Raw genomic sequence first — 22,766 nt, 5'->3', positions numbered from 1 at the left:
TACTTTGTACACAGTACATTTCGCTTTGCATCAACTCATGTAAGTCTTTCCAGGTTTTTCTGAGAGCAACCTGCCCATCATTTCTTATAGTACAGTAATATTCCATCAAAATACCACAATTTCTTCAATCATTACACAATTAATGGGCATCCCCTCAATTTCTAATTCTTTTTCACCAGAAAAGACCTGCAATAAGAACTTTTATACATATAGGTCCTTGTGAAAAGTATGTCTTTAGCCACCTGAGTATGTGTATGTGTGTATTCTCTACTTTGACCAGTTCAAGTAAGAGTGAGTTAGTTTCAAGTGTCAGTCACTCTCCCAACCCCCATCTTGTTTGCATAGATTTCTACTACAGGACCTGATTAAGTAAGATAATTTCCCCTAAATCTTCCTTTTCCTTCCCCCTCCCCCCAGTGTATTCTTTTCCCCCTCTCTTTCCATCCTTATTTTAAGATAATCAGGTTGTAACAAAATCACTCTCAAGACTTCTGTCTAATTACATTCCCTCTATGACCCATGTTGATAATCGTGTTCAGAAGAGACATATGTATCATCTTCTGATTTAGAGTGTAAGCAGTTTATACTTCTTTAGTCACTCATCGCATTTATGTTCACTTGTGTTTTATCTTTTTTACATTTCTCTTAACTTCTATGTTGGAACTTCACGTTTCTACATCGTTCTAGTCTTTTCACCAAGGAATGTTTGGTAGTCTTCTATTTCATTAAAGATTCATTTTTTTCTCTGTAGAATTATATTTTGTTTTGCTGGTTAAGTTATTCTTGGCTATAAGTTTATATCCTTCACATTCTAGAATATTGTATTCTAAGCTCTCCACTGCATGGTGGTGGCTACTAAATCATGTGTAACCCTACTCTGGCTCCTTGGTACTTGAATTCTTTCTTTCTGTTGGCTTCAGCATGTTTTTGTTGACCTAGAAGCTCTAGATTATGACTATAATATTCCTGAGGGTTTTCATTTTGAGGTTTCTTTCAGGATGAGATCAATAGATGCTTTCTATTTTCATTTTTCCCTCTGTTCCTAAGAGATATGAGCAGCTTTCATTTAAGATTTCTTAAAATGTGAGGACTAGACTTTTTTTTGTTATACATTTCAGGGATTCCAATAATTCTTAAATTATCTCTTCTCAATCTGTTTTCAAGGGCAGTTGTTTGTGCTGTGAGATACCTTCCATTTCCTTCCATTTTTTCAGACTTTTGACTTTGTCTCAATGTCTTGCTATTTGATGTAGTCATTGGTTTCTATTTGATCCACTCTAATTTTCAGAGACTGTCTTCCTTGGGCAAGGTTTTGTACCTCTTGCAATTCCCTTGCCAATTCTTTCTTCTATAGTTCTCCCTTATTTTTCATTTTTTCCTGTAGCTTTCATTTCACGCATTAAAAAAAAAACATTTTAAACACTTAAAAAATTCTTTGTTTCATCTGTTCCAGGAATTTCAGTTGAATTTTTGTCCAAACTGTGTTTTTCTTTGAGGCTTAGCTTGTAAATACTTTAGAATTCTCTTCTGTTGTGTTTGTGTCTTGACTATTCCTATCATCATAACAGTTTTTTACAGTGGGATTTTTTTATTCTTGGTTAATTTTCTTTTCTAGTCCTTTTTTTTATTGTTGGTTAATTTTCCAGCATATTTTCTCATTTCAGAATCAATGTTAGGGCTAGGCTTTTGGCACTTTCAGAGGGAAGTTCTGGCCCAGTCCTAATGCTACTTTCTTTGGGGTATTAAGTATTGTCCTCTTAGTATTACAAGGAAAGCTCAGTCTGGTGACCTACAAGCTCTCAGAGTTTTGCAGTCCCAAAGTGATCTGATACTGGACTAAGTCTGAATCTTTCCCCTCCTGACCAAGAAGTCAGCTCCTGGTTAGACTTAGCATGTGCCAAGCCTTCATAGCAGCAATATCATCCCCTTGTAGGCTAGCTTAGTTTTTTCCTTAAAAGGTAATGAAACCCATCCTCAAGATTTAATTCATCTAGGGGATTAATTTTCAGACCACTGACATGGCTCCCTGGTCTCCTGAGTACAAAATCTTGGCCACAAGGGTCAGGAGCTCCTTCTTCAAGACTCAGACATGCTTCTGATTAGGCATGATGTCAATGGCAGAGGCAAGGAAACTGTGCCCAACTGAATCAATGCTAAATCTTTGTTGAATATGCTTTTCATGCAATTGTTAAGAAAACTTCCTTATGTTAAGGTTTAGATTACCTATTTGTGTCCCATTACATCCTAATATTGAAACCTCACTACCAGAATAGTCTGGATCAGGCCTGGCCTTGAGCATGTAGCATGTCCCATATTAGGACATGAGAGATCTGAATAGCTGTGTCACAGACTGGCATGTGTCTGAAAGCAGATGGAGCAGTTGATAGAGTGCTAAACTTGGAATCAGGAAGACCTGAGTTAAAATGCTGCCTCAGGCCCTAATTCTCTGTGTGACTTTGGGCAAGTCACTTGACCTCTCTGTGCCTCAATTTCCTTATTTGTAAATGAGAGAGATGGTCTTAATGTTTTCTAGGTTCCATTATAACTCTAAATATATGATCCTACAATGCCAATTGTACCCTTTGTCTTGATATCAATAAATTATGACCATGTAAGTTCCTTGTGAGTATATGGGAGATGATCAGAAGATCTTCATTCACTTGTGAGGATCCCCAGGCCAAGGCCACCTCTCCCTTTTCACTCCTGTCTTTTTGCTATCAGGAGACACCCTGTGTTCCAGAGCTAAGGCCCAGCAAGCAAGCTGCGCCCTGAACTTGGCATAACAAGAACCCATTGCACTCACCCTCTGGATGAACTCTGCTGTAGCTAAACCCCAGGACTGGCTCAACACACCTCAGACAGACACCTGCAGGAACCATGGTCTGGGCATGAAGCCCTGCTATGAATAGACTTTTTTCACTAGGCAAACTTTGATCCTCACAAAGAACCTGTTAGATAGGTGCTATTAGCGTTTTTATTTTACAGTTGAGAAAACTGAGGCAAACAGAGGATAGGTTACTTACCCAAGGTCACATAGCTAGTAATGCCAGGGGCCAGATTTAAAGTTGGGTCTTCTTGACTCCAGGACCAGTTCTCTATCTACTTCACCAACTAGATGTCACACACACACACACACACACATATACACACATACACACACACTAAGAAACACAGACACACAAAGGATGAGAGCCTAGTGGATGGGGGAAAGAATGAGGGAGTCTATGGAACACAAACCACCCTAGTGAGATTCTAAGAACACACACAAACACATATAGGAGGAAGACTGAATAGGGACCCAGACACCAAGGACAGAGACCAGGAGCACAAACACAAAAGGGAGACTGGGAGAAGGGGATACACAAGGCTGAAGGAGGGAAAGGTTGGGGACTGATGGGGAGGACATAAATATATTTACTCACTATATAATGGGGGTGAGGGACGAAGAGGTAGAATCACCCATAGCCCTAGGCATACACAGAACAGAAGTTGGGGGTTGAGTGGGAGCAGGCCAGGTGAAATTGTCTGGCCAGGGAAAGAGTCCACCTCTAGGCAAGTTAGGCAATTGGGAAGAGGTCTGGTTAGGGCTTGAGTGTTGCAATAGATCACCTGAGAACATGATGTAATTCAGCAGGTGGAGCCCATGGCCCCTATATAGGATATGCTTCTAGGCTCCTGTGAACTCAGGACACCTACTGCTCTCCATTGAAATCTTTCAGTTTCAGCTTCAGCTAGAGGTAAAGAAGTCTGATCATGAGGACTCTTGGCATCGTCCTGCTGATCTCCCTGACTCTGTGCTGCTTCTTGGGTAAGTTTCTCCTTGGGCATCCCACCCTCACATTAGGGCCAGTAGCCCTCAGATAGCCCTTCCTCCAGAGCCCAATTTGACTCTAGCTGCACCCTCATGGGAGTTTTTAAAGGTTAAAGAATAGAGACTCAAAGCTGGTGAAACAACTGCATTAAGAGAGTGCCTGAGGCTGGAAGCTTTTTTCAAGACCATGCTGTGTGGGGGGGAACAAGAGTTTTTTTTAGTCCTGTTTCACAAAGGAGAAAACAGACATTAGATAGGTGAACTGGAACACAACTAGGAGGTGGGAGAGTCCACCTCTGAATGTAGATCTTCAGGTTATAAGACCCAGAATACAGACGGCACCTCTGAGGACCTGGGTTTGGGCTATAGAGAAAGGACATTGACAGGGATATCATAGACTGGATTCCTATACTAGATAGGAGGTTAGATGAGAATTTTGACTTACATTTATGGAAAAAGGAGACAGAGACAGAGAGACAGAGGCAGAGGCAGGAAGACAGACAGACAAACACACAGAGACGAAGACAACTAGGTGGCACTCTTGGATTCAGGAAGACCTGTGTTCAAATCCTGCCTCAAACACTAACTAGCTCTGTGGCATCATGCAAGTTACTTAATGTCACTCAACCAGTTTCCTTATCTGTAAAATGGGGATAATAATAACACCTAACTTACAAGGATGTCATGAAGATATGCTGAGACAAACATGTAGAGAGCTTTGAAAATCTTAAAGTACTACACAAATGCTACCTATGATTTGCTATTGTTTTTATGATTTCATTTGATCCTAAAACCCTATAAGTGCTTTAGCCATTTTTTTAAAGTATGCTTTAATTTATATTCAAAGTTTGTTTCCTCATTGCCTGTTTTCATTCCTTCAGTTTCTTTTTTTGGCTTATTGCTATAGCTATCATTTCTAATACAATATTGCTATTGTTATTGTTTGTTCTTTGTTTCCAAAAAGTCACCAGCCTCACTCTGCTCAAGAGTCAAAAGGGTCCAGTGGCAAGATATAGATGAGGACAACTGCAGATGGCCCCATATTCAGTGGGAGACCCTGTCCTTTTCAAGCTAAGGTCTTTCCCAGATCTCGGTCTGTCTTAGGCACTGCTCACTCACTGATTAAAGCTAGGTAAAAAATGAAGCCAAACAATGGTCTTTTTCACCTAGTCAAAAGAAAAGAAAAATCAGTCTGGAAGGGGAAAACCCTCCGGGTTTCTGGCCAAAACAGAAAAAATAATTGCTATTTACACTCACTCTGAGCCATCAAACCCCAAAAAAGGAGCAAGTGAGACTTGAACTAGGACCTACTGCTTGCCAATCAATGAGAGCCAGAGTGATTTGGGTTTAAGGTATGGTCAAGGAGCTCCATTTGAATCCCAATGGGCTTTATCAAAGCCTGAGCTTCCAATGCTGTATTTCAAAAAATCATACATGAAACTACAAGAGGCAAAAGAGTTAATTGTCCCAGTTAAAAAAATTATAAATAGATTTTATATATATATATATATATATATATTAGAATGAATAAGTAGGGATGAGAAAAAAAAAGAAACCTAGCCTGTAAATCCCAAGATATCTTTTAAGGTTTCAGTGATCAAAATTTATATTCCTTTGGGCAGAGCACCCACAGGTGAGGGCCTGACTCCCTATGTGGGCAGAGCAAGAGAAGAGAGAGGAAGGTGAGGAGGGAGGGAGGGAGGGAAAGGAAGGAAGGAAGGAAGGAAGGAAGGAAGGAAGGAAGGAAGGAAGGAAGGAAGGAAGGAAGGAAGGAAGGAGCAGCATTGGCCAAATGGAACTGGCCAGTTGAGTACCCAGTGAGGCAGCTACTATTACTCACAGATTGTTGTTTGTCCTTCTTTCTCAAAGAAGACCAATTACATTAGGAAGGTGATGTCTTGACTAGCAAGTGAATTTGGATTGGAGCCAAGATGATGGAAAGAAGGTAGGGACTTACCCCAGATCAGTTACCTCTGTCACTTATTCTGGAGTGGCAAAACACAAAAAAGAATGGAGTGAAACAGTTTTACAGCTCAAGACAATTTAGAAGTTTGGCAGGAAAGGTCTGTCACACTGGGGCGAAAAGTGGAGCACAATCCAGGGCAGACTGCACCAGCACATACCAGGCCCCAGGAAACCAGGAGCAGGCCTTGAGAGTCACTGAATCAGCATCAGCAGTGACTGCTTCCCTAGCTCTCACCCACAGATGATAAGGGGGGCAAACAACTGGTCAGAAGGAGAATACATGTGTCTCTTTGCTGGCACTGGGGGCACAACTCTGTTGCTTTGCCAGTACTAGAGCTTATGGCCACAGAGAAGTGGGGCTCCTTTTCACAGTTCCAGGCCAGAAAAGAGTGCTTTTGGTTGCTCACAGACCAGAGCACAGCTAGGAGAGTGGTAAGCACACCTCTCCTTAGATCATACCATCTTGAAAGAACTGAAAACTTGCAGGACCCTACAAGTATCTCTGAAAACAGCTGCACAAAATACCTGAAGCTTGGGACAGTGCACCCTCCACAAAAAAAATAGACTTCCAATTGAGTAAAGAGTTAAAAAAAGAAAGAAATGGGAAGGAAAATGAGCAAACAATAGAAAAAATGTTCTGACTATAGAAAGTAACTATGGTGACAAGAAAGATTTGATCCTAAAAACCCTATAAGTGTCTTAGTGATTGTTACATTTATTTTACACCGTGGAAAGAAAGTAGAGTTAAGTGAATTGCTCAGGGTCTTACAGCTGGTGACTAGGTCAGGATGTGGACCCAGATCTCCTGATCCCCAAACCAATACCTTTGCATCCACAGTCTGCTACTTGTGTTGTTTGAGGACAGATGTAAGAATGAGATAAGATGTAGTGAAAAGAGCTCTCAACTTAAGGTCTGGATACCGGACTTGGGTTCTTGGCTCTGATTGTTAGCTATGAGACCATGGGCAACTTAATTCATCCCTCTGAGCCTCAGTTTCCTGATCTGTAACTTGGGAATAATAATCATCAGTCTGCTTATTTCATGAGATTGTTGTGAGGACAGGGCTTTTATCTACACTAAAGAACCATTTCAATTGTTAGCTTCTTTTTTTTTTTTTAGGTTATATACGTGCATTTATGCAAAACACTTCCATAGTAGACTTGCTTCAAAAAACTAACTCTATTTCCCTTAATCCTATCCCGTACACCCATTCATTCTATTCTTTCTTTTGACCCTGTCACTTCTCAGAAGTATTTGCTTCTGATTACTCCCTTTCCCAATCTGCCCTCCTCTCTATCATTCCCCTACTATCTTGTCCCCTTCCCCCCTATTTTCCTGTAGAGTAAAACAGATTTCCACACTAGATTGAGTGTGTATGTTATTCCTTCCTTAAGTCAAATCCTATGAGAATAAGATTCACTCATTCCCTCTCACCTTCCCCCATTTCCCCTCCACTGTAAAAGCCTTTTCTTTCCTGTTTTTTGTTTTTGTTTTTTTTTTGCCAGATAACCTACCCCATTCTACCTCTCCCTTTCTCCTTCTCCTAGTATATTCTTCTCTCACCCCTTAATTTTATTCTCCAGATATGACCCCTTCATTTTTAACTCACCCTGTGCCCTCTATCTATCTATCTATATCTACATATGTGTACATATAATTTTTTCCCCTCCAACTACCCTAATACTGACAAAGGTCTCATGAGTTACAAATATCATCTTTCCATGCAGGAATGTAAACAGTTCAACCTTAATAAGTCTCTTATGATTTTCTCTTTCCTGTTTGCCTTTTCATGTTCCACTCGAGTCCTGTATTTGAAAATCAAATGTTCTATTCAACTCTGGTCTTTTCATCAAGAATGCTTGAAAGTCCTCTATTTCACTGAATGACCATTTTTTCCCCTGAAGGATTATACTCAGTTTTGCTGGGTAGGTGATTCTTGGTTGTAATCCTATCTCCTTTGCTCTCCAGAATATTATATTCCTTGCCCTGCAGTCCCTTAATGTAGAAGCAGCTAAATCTTGTGTTATCCTGATTGTGTTTCCACAATACTGGAATTGTTTCTTTCCGACTGCTTGTAATATTTTCTCCTTGACCTGGGAACTCTGGAATTTGGCTGCAATATTCCTAGTTTTCCTTTGGGGATCTCTTTCAGGAGGAGATTGGTGGATTCTTTCAATTTCTATTTTGCCCTCTGGTTCCAAAATATCAGGACAGTTTTCCTTGATAATTTCTTGAAAGATGATATCTAGGCTCTTTTTTTGATCATGGCTTTCAGATAGTCCAATAATTTTTAAATTCTCTCTCCTGGATCTATTTTCCAGGTCAGTTGTTTTTCCAATGAGATATTTCACATTGTTTTCTAATTTTTCATTCTTTTGGATTTGTTTTACAGTGTCTTGATTTTTCCTAAAGTCACCTGCTTCCAATTGCTCTATTATAATTTTTAAGGAAGTATTTTCTTCAGTAATCTTTTGGACTTCCTTTTCCATTTGGCCAATTTTGCTTTTTAGGGCATTCTTCTCCTCATTGGCTTTTTGGACCTCTTTTGCCATTTGAGTTAGGCTATTTTTTAAGGTGTTATTTTCTTCAGTATTTTTTTGGGTCTCCTTTAGCAAGCTGTTGACTTGTTTTTCATGATTTTCTTGCATCACTCTCAGTTTTTCCTCTACTTCTCTTACTTGCTTCTTAAAATCCCCTTTGAGCTCTTCCAAGGCCTGGGACTGATTCATATTTTTCTTGGAGGCTTTGGATATAGGAGCTTTGGCATTGTTGTCTTCTTCTGGTTTTATGTTTTGATCTTCTTTGTCACCAAAGTAAGATAATACAGTCTGACTCTTTTTGCGCTGCTTACTCATGATCCTGGCCAATTACTTGAGTTTTAAACTCTTTGTTAAGGTAAAAGTCTGCTTCCAATGTGAAGAGTATACTGTCCCAAGCTTTGGGGTTTGTACAGTTGTTTTCAGAGGTACTTCTAGGGACCTGTAAAATTTTCAGTTCTTCCAAGGTGGTATTTCCTCTCCACAGCCACAACAAGCTCCACCACACCAGTATTCCTCCTAGCCCCAGCACCTCCCTCAGAACTGTGACCCAGATCCAAGCACTGGTAAAGCAAGAGATTCCTGCCTCAGCACTGGTAAAGAGATCCTTGCGATACTCCTCTGATCAGTCACTTGATTCCCCCTCAGGCTGTAGGCCAGAAGCTCAGGAAACAGCCATGGCCCCTGGCCAGGCTCGAGACTTGCAGCTGAGACATAGCTCCTCTCACCACAGTCACAGACTTTTCCCACTGACCTTCCATGTTGTCTTTGGAGTTCCTGGGTTGAGAAGTCTGGAAACCACCACAGTTGTCCACGATTCAGTTCTCTGAAGCCTGCTCCAGGGTGGCTGCAGCCTGCACGCCCACACTGAGCTCCTCTCCCCGCCTGGAGATATATACCTTTCTGATCAACCATCCAGGCTGTCTTTGGCTGGAAATTTGTTTCACTCTGTTTTTTGGGGGTTCTTCTGCTTTAGAATTTGTTTAGAGCCATTTTTTTAGATATTTAGAGGGCTTTGGGAGACAGCTCAAGACAGTCACTGCTTTCCCACCATGATCTTGGCTCTGCCCCCCAATTGTTAGCTTCTAACAAAGATTCTAACAAAATTCTAACATCCACAGGTTGTTATGTAACCACAGGATCATCAAGGGATCTTAGAAATCATCAAGTCCTACCTTCCTCACTTTATAGATGAGAAAAATGAGGCCTGAGGAGGTTATATGGTTTGATGGGTGCTAAGTATCTGAGGGGGAATTTGAATCCAGATCTACTTAACTGTTAGGATGTCAGGGAACTCTCTAGCACTGTAGTTTCAGAGCAGGTAAGGTCCTGGATGAGTTGAGGGAGTATATTTAGTGAGAGCTCCCTCCACAGATGAAATCACAAGTCTAAACCCCACTCCACAGAACAAATTTGTAGGACATTGAGCCCATGCTCTCTCCCAGGCCAAAAGTAACTTCTGAGATATCCCAGGAATGAATTACCCAATCTCTACTTCAAAAACACCAATGACAAGAAGCTCATTGTTTCCCAATGCTGTCCATTCTATTTTTGGAGACAGATTTTCTTATTAGAAAGCTCTTCTATTGAGCCCAAACAGTTACCCTATAACTATCTCCTACCCCATTCTACTCTCTGGGCCTGCCTCCCCCACTGCCCAAAAACGGTGGTACAAGTCTAATACCAAAGGAAGAAACCAAGGAGTTCCAGATTGATTATAGGTAGTAGTTCAATCAATTGGGTTACTTAACATTGGGAGCAGTATAGTGGATCCCTACCAAGAGTTAACAATCTTCAGTTTGGGGCAGTGGCCAGACCACAGGTTGGATCCTTGCAAAAATCCCAGGAAAGCCCAGTCCTAATTACAGAAATCAAACAAAGGGAGCCATAGAGTACATCACTACTGATTGGTGGATATTTGGATTTCTGCTTAGTGATGAGCTCATTGCCAAGCTTGGGTATTAAACCAACCTTAGCAACAGAAGTTCCACAAAGCCATTGGTGAACCAGAAAAACTTTTATTAACGGCCTAGCAAGAGTGTCCCACGTGTGAGCACACCTTACAGATGGGATAGGGAAACTTTTTATTCTTAGGCCCAAATCCCAGTTCCCTCCCCTGTTTCCCCATTGGCTGGGTCATTCAGGGTTTACAGCCTATCCAGAGTGCCTAATTTCCCCACATGAGTCTCTGCCCCTAATTACAGCTCCCATTCTCCTTATCAACAGCCTACAGCTACAGGAGTTACTCATCACCCTGATGAGAGACTTGCAGAAGCAACACTCCCAACCACATTTCCTACACCAATGTTGATGGTTGCATATCCAAATGCAGAATTGTGTACTGGTCATATAGTGGACATGAACTGTGTCCGAGTTATAACTTTCATCAGTCACAATATCTAAGTATCTAAATTATGATTCAGTATCTAAATCATGATTTTCGACAGGTCACCATGTCCTGGCTTCCACCTTTCACAGAGTTTAAGTGAATGGCTTTTCACTTCTTACTGTGTATTATGGCTTTTCCCCAACAGGGAGCCCACACCTTGCTCTGCACTTACACAGTCACCACCCTCATTTAAACCCTTATCCCCTTTCAGCCTTGACCACTGCAATATTTGATCCTCCTCTTGGTCTCCAGTCTCTCATCTCTCCAGTCCTTCCCCCATTCAGCTGCTGAAATGATTTCCCTAAAGCACAGGTCTAACCATGTCCAGTGGTTTTCTGTTATCTCTAGGGTCAAATACAAGATTCCTTTGCCCACCCTCCATAGCTCTTCACAGGTTGGCCCCTCCTTGTTTCTCCACTCTCCACATCACTCCCCTCCACATGCTCTACAAGCCAGCCATATTGGACTCTTGGACTCTTTTCACACCACACATCTCATCTCGTTTCTATTCCTTTGCACTGGCTGTTCACTGTGCCTACAATGCTCTCCCTCACTACTATCTCTTGGAATCCCTGCTTTCCTTCAAGACTCAGTCAACTTCTGCTGAAGTCTGTCCTGATGTCCCCAGCAATTAGTGCCTTCCCGTGCAAGGTTACATGGTCTCTGATTTTTGTATCCTTTATATAACTCTATATGTATACATTGTGTCCCCCATTTGAACATAAGTTCTTTGAGAGCACAGACGAGCGTGTGTTGTATCTTAAAATAGTTCCTAACATAAGACATGAACTTCAGGAATACTTCTTGATTGATTGAACAACCTTGTGAGACAGTTATTTTCTCCATTTTACAAAAGAGGAAACAGAGCCTTAGGAGAAAGAAAAGTGACCTACCTGAGACCACACAGCTAGTCAGTTTCAGAGCCAAACTTCAACCCTAGGTCTCTAATTCTAGTTCCGGTCTGTTTTCAGCTACCCCAACCTGTATTCCAAGTTATCCACACTCAAGAAAAAGATATCAGAAAAAATACTTGTTAAATAATAAGTATACTTTGTATTCATTCAATGCTTTATACTTTCTCAAGCTCTTTTGGATCTACCACCTAATTAGTGCCTCTTCCCAGCCCCTTTGAAATAAATAGAACAAAGGTTGCTATGTCCATTTTGCAAATGGGCAAGCTCAAGTCCAGAACAGACCAGTAACTGATCCCAGCTCATACAGCTGAGGACAGACCCATGACTGAAGCCTGGGTCTTCTTCCACCAAATGCTCTGCTTTTAAAGTATTTCAATCCTATTTCTGGTGGATAGGGAGTAACAAGGGTTTTGGATTACTCCTAGTCTGTCCAGGAATTGGGGTTATTTTTCTCCCAGATGAGTTACCTTTTCTGGGACTCCTTTTCAAACCTCTGAGAAACACAATAAGCCAGATGGAAAGGTGATTCTCTTACAAAGGAAAACAACTGTCCACAGAGCTCAGGCAATAATTAAGATTTCTAGAGACCTTAGATTGCTTTCATATGGATTCTCCCTCCTCCAGAGCAAATTTGCTGCCCCATCTTTCCCCACACCAACCAACTGACACCTTACTAGACTCTTTCATGAGTTAAGATGGCCAAAATATGTATTTTCTAAGAACCATCCTTCTGGGGATAAGCATTCCCACAACTAGTTAGGCTGATTGATCAGACCACAAACACTCCTTCTGTGATTACAGCATTAGTAGCTTGAAATGACCTCCCAAAGTTTGTGCTCTCCTAACATAGCCCTCAAGAACTTCAAATGTTATTTCATGCCTTGATGAGTCAATAGAAGAAGGTTTTAGTGAAGACAGCCAAGAACAACAATTCGGATTTAGATAAAAGGACTGGGGTTCAAATCTTCCATTTACTAACTATGTAATCTTGGTTCTCAGTTTCCTTATCTGCAAAATCAGTGGGTTAGACTCTCTGAGGTCCTTTCCAGCTCTATGCCTATGATCCTATGAAGGAATATTTTTATTTGCAAAGTGTTGCATTTACAACAGCCCTGCAAGGCAGGTAGTATAAGTATCATTATTACTACTTTACAAACCAGGAAACTGAGTATTGGAGAGAAAATTAGGCAAAGGGAGATGCAACTAATGTGATATATTGCCTGCACTTTCCGATGAGGTCATTGTATCGATAAAACTGAAAGTGACCCCCAAAAAGGGGCAGTGAAAGGTGATGTCACTTCACGTTTTTGTCTAGGATAGAATTGCTCCAGTCACTCCCTAAGAGTGTAACCAGTAGCTTAATTATGAATATTTATGATTAGAGAAAGGAAGCAAACTAATTATATAGATCAAATTAATGGTTTTTTTAAAAAAAAAAAGTCTAGGAACACTCTCAGGTTGTAAATCTAGCTGCCTCAAAGTATGGTAGTGCCCTAGATAGAAATAGGGACAGTAGGAGGGAGGGTACATTTGGGGAAGAACATGATGAATTTTTCATTTTGGAAGTGTTAAGACTGAGGATGGCTATGGGACTTCCAGGATTAGGTGTCTAATGACAGTCCATGATATAGAATTAGAGCTCAGAAAAGACATGAGGGTTGGCTATGTAGTTTTCTGAGCCATCTGCAAAGAGATGACATTGAACCTATGGGAGCTGATCAAGTCACTAAGAGAGAGAATGTTGAGAGAGAAGAGAGCCCAAGACAAAGCCCTGGAGTATGCTCACTCAAAGGGTTCAGGATGTGTATAATGAGGCAACAAAGCAGATTTGTTGGAGCTGTGTCACACAAGAAGGAGGAAAACTAGGAGAGAGCAATGCCATGGAATCCCAGAGAGGAGAGAATGCTTGGGATATTGGAATGGTCAACAACATTGAAAGTGTCATAAAGAGATCAAGGATCAAAGATAAGAAATGAGAAAAGGACATTGAACTTAGTAGTCAGGAGATTATTAGTAACCTTTAAGAGAGTGGTGATTATCCAAAGACACCAAGCATGCTCTCATTTTTATGACTGTTCAATCTCCTTTGCTTGAAATACCCTGCCTTCCTATGTCCAAAACGACATTTCTCCAAGAAGTCTAGGCCTTTCCCACAGTACTTATCAGATTTTGCATTGCCTTGTATTTATTTGTATTTCTATCTTTTCTCATGGGAAGATCTCTTGTCTTATTTATCTTTGTACCCGACTCCAGCTTCCCCAACAGAATCTCAATAAACTTGATTAACTTAAAAAAAGAATAATATAGACCATAGGTTGTAGAACATAGACTGTTAGAGCTGAAAGTGACCTTTGATCATGAAACATGAAGTGAAAGAACTAGAAGGGAACCCTTAGATTATCTAGTTTAACTGAAAGCAAAGTGAAATGCAGTGACAGAAAGAGACTGGTCCAAGGTCACACAGTGATTGACTAGCACAGAAAGGACTAAGCCCCAGGTGTCCTGATTCCCAGAGCCAAGGACTTGTAAGTGAAATAATGGGTAGAAAAATACCTGTATCTTTGTTCAGTTGACTGGACTTTTGTCTAATTCTACCACATTTCAGGGGACTGGAGTTTATGGGAAGACCAGTGTGATAATCCATCATGCTGCAGAGACACAAAGGGGTGGGTGGAGAGGCTGTGGCTGTAATCTGGACTCCTCTGGCTCCCTTATTCTCCTTCCCCACCCCCAAAGTATCTGTCTTACAGACAAGGCAAACTTAACCTTTTTAAAATTTGTTTCCTAGATACTGCACGAGCTGAAATCCAAGATGTAAGAAGAGCTTCTACTTTATCATTTTAAAACATTTCCTATGCCATGGTGAAAGGACCATTGATTCTCACAATCCATTCAGCATTCAGCACCTAATGACATTCAGCACCAGAATGACACCAGTCTATTACCTAAGATCAAAAGTTACTTCCTCTTTCTGGACCTCAGCTTCCTTCACAATTAAATGAAGAAACGGGACAAAATGATCTATGACAATCTATGTGTTCTATGTTCTTAGATCCCTTCCAACTCTCACATTTTCTGTTCTATGCTCTGACATTCCATGTCTTATGTTCTGGGCTCCCTTCCTGCTCTATCTACTGTGTTCTCTGTTCTGACATTCTGAGGACCCTTCTAGCTCCAACAATTCTATATGTCCCCTCTAGCTCTGACTTTTTGTGTTCTGTGCTTGACATTCCATGTTCTATATTCTCATTTCCAGCTATGATCCACTATGCTCTATGCTCTGACATTTTGTGTTCTATGTCCTAAGCAGGCTTATAACTCTAACATTCTGTGTTCCTTGTTCTGAAGTCCCTCTCAGCTCTGAATGTTCTAAGTTACTTGTTCTAAGATCTCTCCTAGCTCTCCTGTTGTAAGACTCAATGACATTCTCTGTAATGAAGCAAACTTCAGAGATTGTATTCTTTCTCTTATCAATGATCATTTCAGTGTCTTTTATGATTATGAAAACCTGCTTGTTAATAAAAAAAATTAAACAGAAATAGACAGGAGAGATCTCTGAAAGGGATAGGGGCCCTCAGATTATAAGACCCAGAGCATTTCCTGGGGATATTTCTCTGTACTACCTGAAAGTATTGAGCACTAGACTTCTCTCCACTGACCTGTTCTTTGGGCCTCAATTTCCTTTTGTGTAAAATTGGAGGAAATAACCCTTGCTTTCACTCCCTTGGAAAACTTTTATGAGGTTCAAAAGAGAGAATGTGTGCCAAATCACATTGCAAACTGTAAAACACTACAGAAATGGGGACTTTGAGTGGAAACTATCCCATGATCACTGCCCTGATAGCATATAATACCCTTACCTATGGCTAATCATGGGGTAGCTTCCACTTAACCTTGGGGAAACCCCAGGAAACTAAGATTATAATTAACTATCACAGAACAGTAACAGATCTGCATGTACCAATGACATCACAAGTCACTCCCACCCCCAACCCCTAAAAAAGGGTCAGGCACTGTACTTGGCCATGAGGAGACAAAGATGAAAATAAAGACAATACCTGCCCTCAAAAGAGTTTATATTCTACCTTACACAGATAAGTAACTCCAGAATCCAAAGTAAATACATAGTAACTTCAGGAAGAAGAGAGGCACTAATAAGGAGAGGTCAAGAAAGGCCTCATGTGGAAGATCCTATCTGAGTTGAGCCATAAAGGGAGGTAGGGATGCCAAATGGGATGAGAAAAGAGGACATTTCAGGCCCGGGGAGCAGCCTCTGCACAGATACAGAGGTTCTAGGAGATGGAATGTAGAACCTGAGGAACACCAACTAGACCAGTTGGGAGGTGTTGTTCAACAGGAAACATCCCATAGTCAAGGAGCTATATTAACCTAACCATGATGGTCATCTGTGGTCAGAGAAGCTCCACAACAGATTCTTCATGGCAGCCTTGTGTGAGTGGATGTTCTTTCCTAAAGGAATCCACAAGCACAGTAGAGGTATTCAAGCCAAGGCTAGATGAATTTTTGTCAGACACACTGGAGAGGGGAATCCCTGTTAAGCACTGGTGCCAGCTAAAATCCCATCTTCTACAGGAAACCTCTCCCAATCCCCCTTAATTCTAGTACCTTCTCCCTGTTGATGATTTCTAATTTATCCTATATGTAGTCTATATAATTTGTTGTTGTTGAGTCATTTTCAGTAATGTCGACTCTTTGTGACCCCTTTTTGGGGTTTTCTTGGCAAAGATATTGGAGTGATTTGCTATTTCCTTCTCCAGCTCATTTTATAGATGAAGAAACTGAGGCAGATTTAAGTCACTTGCCCAAGGTTACACAGCTAGTAAGTATCAGAGGCTGGATTTGAATTCAAGTCTTTCTGACTCCACATCTGCCACTCTATGCAGTATGCCACCTAGCTGTATTTAATTGTTTGTTGACAAGAACTTGATGACAGGAACTGTCTTTTACTTTTCTTTGTGTCTTCAGTGCTGAGTATAGTGCCTGGAACATAATACGTGATTAATAAATGTTTATTGACTGATAGGCTGAATGGTTGGTATAGACCCCTCCCAGCTCTGAAGCTCTGTGTATTTGGGTGTCTGTGATATAGTAGGAGAATCAATCTGTTTTGTTAATCTTCTAGCCTGTCTGCAATGACTTCCCAGGATGCTACAAAATATATCTTCCTGTCTGTGGCACTGATGGAAAGACTTATGGCAATGAATGCATGCTCTGTCAGGAAAATAAGTAAGTACCACCATGATTTTCTTTAGAGATAACATTTAAAAGCTCAATGTTCTCACTTCCTAGAACTGGGACCTTAAGAGGACCTTGGAGGTCATCTAGTCATCTAGTAGAGTTCTTAACTGGGGTCACCAGGGTGGCCCCCTGCAAACTAGACAGTAGAATAATCATGGAGTCCATGAACTTAGATGGGAAAAAATAACTTCATTATTTTCACTAACCTTAAACTGAAATTTCTCATTTCCTTCAGTTATGAAAATAGGCAACAAACTGAAAAAGGGTCCATTAGCTTTGCCATACTGCCAAACAGGTCCATCTCTCTCTCTGTCTCTGTCTCGCTGTCTCTCTATCTCTCTCTCTCTCACACACACACACACACACACACACAAACACACACAAACACACATTTTAAAAAACAAGACAAAACAAAACATTGATCTAATCTAAAACCTTCATTTGACAGAGACCATGAGGGAGGGGTTGCTGACTTGCCCAAGGTCTCTGTAATAAGTTACAGAAATATGATTCAACCCTAGGTCTGCTAGCACCTAATCCATTGCTCTTTCTACAATACAATGATGCCTCTAATTACTTAATCTGTCTAGATGTGAACAAGTTCCACATAATTAGCAAGGCCAAATGAATGGTGAGAGAGGAGTGCAGATGATGTAAACTGGGTCACCACTACAATTACATCAAGGAAGAGTACAAGTGGACAGTGAGGAGTCTCTCATAAAGAGTTCCCTTGAGTTCATTTTACAACATGGAGGGGCAAGGGGAACAATCCTGGTCTTAAAGCCAGGAAACTTGGGACCTAGTCCTAACTCTGCCACTAACTTGCTTCATGATCTTGGGCAGGTCACTTCCCCTCTGTAAGCCTAGGTTTCCTCTTCTGTCAAATGGACAATTTGGACCAGATGGTCTTTAAGTGCTCTTCCCTGAACGCCTATCTAGAGCTAGAGGTTTGTGTTCTATAATCTTCTCATCAGTAGCTCAATGCCTGTTACCCAAAGGGGATGCTTATGCACAGCTCAAGGATCTAAGGGTTAGGGCAAGGCCTCCAAGTCAAAGCCCATGGATCTAAACCCTGATTCCCCTCTACCACCATATTCTCTGGCCAACATTTGGTATATTCCTTTTCTTCAAGGGCTCTCAACATTCTAGCTGGAGATGCCAGACACATACACTTGAAATAATAAAATAATCAGGAGGGCTAAATAACATGGTGTACACTCATAGATTTGTTATTAGTTAATCTCCTTCTTGTACCCTTAATCTCAGCCAAGCTGACTTACTTGCTATTCCCTACATGTGAAATTCCACCTCCTCCCTTTGTGCCTTTGCATAGGAAGTACCCTATGCCTGGAATGCCATCCCTCCACAGCTCTGCCTCTTGGACTCCCTGGCTCCAACAAGGCTCTTTTTCAATTAGCACATACTACATGAAGTAGGTAATTTTTCCCAATCCTCCCAATTGTTGAGTCATTCTCCCCATTCCTACAACCAATTACTTTGTGCTTACTGAGTAAACATTTTGAATTTCACTCAAAAAGATTAAGCTCCTTGAGGGCAAGGATTCTTTTATGTCTGGTGTGTTTTTTTTATTCCTAGTTCCTAGCACACTGCTGGGGCTTAATAAATTCTTGCTGAATTGACTTAAATGGAATCTGAAAGACTCCTCAAAATATAGAATACCACATCTGGAGGGGACCTCATAGACTGTGCAGGACAGCTACTATATTTTAAAGAAAAGGAAACTGAATTCCAGTGAAGATAATTTACTTGTTCAAGCTCTCACAGATCATTAGCAAAAGAGCTATAATGCACATCTGATCCACATTTTGTAGTTCACTACTCTTTCCTAACAGCTACCAAATCTGGCTTCAGACTCTTCCTAGCTGTGTGTCTGGGCAAGTCACTTAGCCCTGTTTGCCTCAGTGTTAACATCTGTAAAATGAGCTGGAGAAGGAAATGGCAAACTGCTCCAGTTGCTATTCTGTATCTTTGCCAAGAAAACCCCCAATGGGGTCATGAAGAGTAGGACATGACTGAAAGCACTGAAGGACATTAACAACAACAAAGGAGGTCAAAGGAGGAAGACTTCAGTGAGTTGTGGAGGAGCAAGGGAGGTGGAGAAGGGGACACTTGAAGGAGGAATATGATTTGGACCAACTTAAGGAAAGGGGAGGACCTTCCCTAACCAGGGAATAACTTGATGAAAGGGCCAAGGGAGGGTTGTGCCTGCTGAGACTATGGAATCTGAGGGCTAAGGTTGAGATTGAGGATTAAGACCTAAATTTCTTCCCTGCATAGGACACATTTCCAAACTATCCTGCAGTTTTACCCTAGCTTTGTCCTCCATCAGAGGCCTCCTCCTTACTGGGGACTGGGATAGTAGGGAACTACCCAAGCCTGATACACCAGGTTGGTCCCACACTTGGGTCTCTCAGTGTGAGGGATTATGAAGAACTCCCATTTCCTGGGCCTGGTTTGGTATCTTGAGACATTCCAAGTGACTGACGGTTTCAATGCATTTACAAATCTTGCTAAAGTGAACTTGGAATCATTTGGTAGTTTTCCCATGGTTTGGCTAAGTTTTTGACATGAACTTACATCTTTATCAGCCTTAGGGGGAACAAACAAAAACAAGGTGTCCTTGATTTTTAGAAATCCACCCAGGTTCCAAGGTAAAATCATCAACTCATAGAACACAGAAAGTCAGAGCTGGAAATGACCTTAGAACACAAAGCGTAAAATGTACCTCTATCTTAAACATATGTTTTCCTATTAACTAGAACCTTTTGGGAAGTTCTGTGTAAAGGTCTGAATCAAGGATTCTTAATTTTGTTTGTGTCATGAATCCTTTCAGCAGTGTGGTGGAACCCTTCTGAGAATCATGTTTTTAAAAGCATAAAACAAGACATAGCCTTACAAAGGAAGTGGAAATAGTCAACAAAATATTAAGGAAAAAAATTTCCCAGACTCCAAGTCCAGAACTCTTAGCTAGACTTTTCCTGACTAGACTGACAGTCCAAATTCAGGGTGATGAAAATGTTATGATATGTTACGCATCAAAAGTAAGTAATCTATAGTCCCTAAGCAAATTTAGTTTTATATTCTCTAAGTAAATTTTAAATGTAACATTTTTCTTTAAAAAAAAAAAGAGTAGATAATATATAGGGCAGAAGCAATAATTAAGGTGATTAAACTGAAGGAGACCAGGGTCCTAGCATAGCAGTGGATTTAATTCATGTAGGAACTAGGAGTCCTGGGGAAAGAGAGGACTGGAAGAATGGTGGGACTCTGAGTCACTTAGAAGTATTTATAGTTAACATTTATATAGAACCCATAATGTGCCAGGTAATGTACCAAGCACTTTACAATTATCACCTCATTTGATCCTCACAACAACCTTGGGAGGAAGGTGCTATTATTAGTCATTTTGAAGATGAGGAAACTGAGGCAAACAGAGATTAAGTGACTTGCATAGGATCACATAGCTAGTCAGTGTCTGAGATTGGATTTGAACTCGATTCTTCCAGACTCCAGGCTCCCCACCTCTATCCACTGTGCTTCCTAGCTGCACTTGATCTTATCCAGAGGAAAAAAATCCACCAATAATATGACATTTGCAATCTCTGGATTTAATCCAGAGACCAGAAAATGACACGGATTGGGTAGAAAAGCATATGGAAAGGGATATTAATCACTGTATTTCAATATGGAAATGATTGTTAAGGAAGGAAGAATGTACTTTGTTCTTCTTAGCCCCAAAAGGCAGAAAAAAGAAGCAATGAGCAGAAATTTCCAAGAGGTTGATTCAAAAGAAGGTTCTGAGAAATAAAATCTGGACATTCATGAAATAGCTAATCTTCTGATATTCTTTGTTCTAAGAAACCTTTCAACTTTTAAATTCTGTGTTTTAAGATTCCTTCCTACTCTAATGTTGTTTCTCACCATTGTTCTAATAATGACTTTCTAGACAGAATTTATTTTCCCTGCTTCAAGGACTAGATTTTTGTAATAGAGCAGTCTCATACTGCTCTATCTTTTCATTTCTTCTACAGGTTAAGAGATGTTCCTGTCCGAATCCAAAAAGAAGGGGAGTGCTGAGGAACTAAAATATCCTGGGCCCCAGTGGGACAGCATCATAGCTGACCAGCCTGATTCTTTAATAAATGTATAAGATTGATTTTTGCTGTTTATGTGATTTCTCATAAAAAAAAATGTTGGAGAAAAAAAGTATGGCATTGTGTATAGATGAATGGCCTCTGCCTCACTTCAAATCCTGCCCCTGACTCCCTATTGCCTTGTGGGTTCAAGCCCCCCTGTTGCCTGTGTGGGTTCAAACCCTGCTCCTGACCCCTACTACCTGTATGACATATCACCTCTCAGACCCTCAGGCAATGCTCCAATATTATGAAAAACAGAGAATGTGCTTACTTGGCATTGGTAAAAAGAGTTACTTACCAGAGGTTCCATATAATGATAAATCATACATCTTCTTTTAAGAAGGAAAAAAAAAGAATGGACAAGATCTGGAGAAGGGGTTGGGAACAGGGACTAAGATCACTACAAGTGCTTACATTTTTATAGGGCTTTATAATAATAGAGATAATTATCATACTTTATGTCATTCAGTGCTCACTAATTACCTCTATGTAGCACAAATATTCCCATCTTCATTTTATAGGTAAGAATTCTGAAGGTCAGAAAGGAGAAGTGATTTACCTGCAGGATGGGGAGATCACAGAATCCTAGTAGTTTAGAGTTGGAAGGAACCTTATAGACCATTTATTCAAATCCTATCATTTTATGTTAACTGGTCGTTTTACAAATGGAAGATCAGAGAGGTTCAGCAATTTGCCCAAGATCACAAGGCTAGTTCACAGAGATGAGATTCAAACTCTGATTGTCTGAATCCAAATCCATTGATGTCTTCATTATATCATCCTGTCAATAAGGACACTATGATTAAAGGAAATGGGTGATTTTTCCTCCCCAACTTCCTTGAAAGTTTCATTGCATGTTACAAAGAAATAATCATTAGAGGGAATCCAGGAACAGAAGGGAGAAAACATGATGGAGAGCCTTCTGGTGGGGATCAGTTAAGGGGGAAAAAACAGATAAGATATTGTCATGGATGAATAAAAGAGGAAACAGGGCTGGAAGATGATAGATAAAAAGTTCAGGAAACAAAACCCAAATATGGCTTGGAGGTACACTACAATGCCAAAGGAGGACTTCCTTGGATTCTCTGAGAGCTCCCAGGAACTCCTTTTCAAGCCTACACCAAAACAGCTGACATATTCTTGACTTGCCTTTAATGATCATTTCATTCTCTCAAACCCTCATTTCGAGGTTCAAGACAGAGAGTAATACAGCTCATGCTAATGGGAACTTGCTTCACTGAAGTTAATTAAGAACAAAAAGCAAGATTGTAGTGAAGGGCACGTGACAGTCTCTTCTGAAGCCTCCCAGGTCCAGGCCTATCTCCTCATTGTGCCATGTAGTAGCAATAGACATAGAGTTCAACCAGGAGCTGGCCAGCTTGGTCAGGACTGATAGCTAACTCACCACAAGTGCCTGCTGCCCTCTGCCAAAGCACATTTGCCACCAAATAAAATATTCAGAGGAGTTTTACAAATCTGCTGATATGCAGTGACTCTATCACTGTGGTTCTTAACAATGAGGATCAGAAATCAGCAGCAAAAGAACACATAGAAGTAGACCTAATTTCTTCAGGGCTTACTGCTAATGCCTTATCCAGAAAGGGTCTCTAATGATTCTAGTAACCTGTTCCCCTCATCTTCCCCTGAGGATAAGGACCAAATGTGACCAGACTGGCTCAGGGAAGAAGAGATGAAAGGAATACCCATTCTAGACCTGCTGCTGAAACATGGGG

The 22,766-nt window shown here is 40.8% G+C and overlaps 1 protein-coding gene and 1 pseudogene across 1 annotated transcript; both read left to right on the top strand.

Annotated features, from left to right (window-relative positions):
• Positions 1–22,766, top strand: part of LOC114027569 — an 80,900-nt pseudogene that overhangs the window by 22,016 nt on the left and 36,118 nt on the right.
• On the top strand, positions 3,647–21,053 carry LOC114027788 (serine protease inhibitor Kazal-type 1-like). Its single transcript, XM_027841935.1, has 4 exons — positions 3,647–3,808; positions 14,406–14,431; positions 16,761–16,864; positions 20,929–21,053. Exons 1-4 carry the CDS (start codon positions 3,754–3,756, stop codon positions 20,972–20,974), a joined length of 231 nt encoding a protein of 76 aa, XP_027697736.1. The 5' UTR covers positions 3,647–3,753; the 3' UTR covers positions 20,975–21,053.

Source organism: Vombatus ursinus, unplaced genomic scaffold (genome assembly GCF_900497805.2).
Source record: "Vombatus ursinus unplaced genomic scaffold, bare-nosed wombat genome assembly UNPS02014863.1, whole genome shotgun sequence".
NCBI classification, from domain to species: Eukaryota; Metazoa; Chordata; class Mammalia; order Diprotodontia; family Vombatidae; genus Vombatus; species Vombatus ursinus.
The sequence above is the reverse complement of the archived record's forward strand: the minus strand, read 5'-3'. Positions and strand labels throughout refer to the sequence as shown.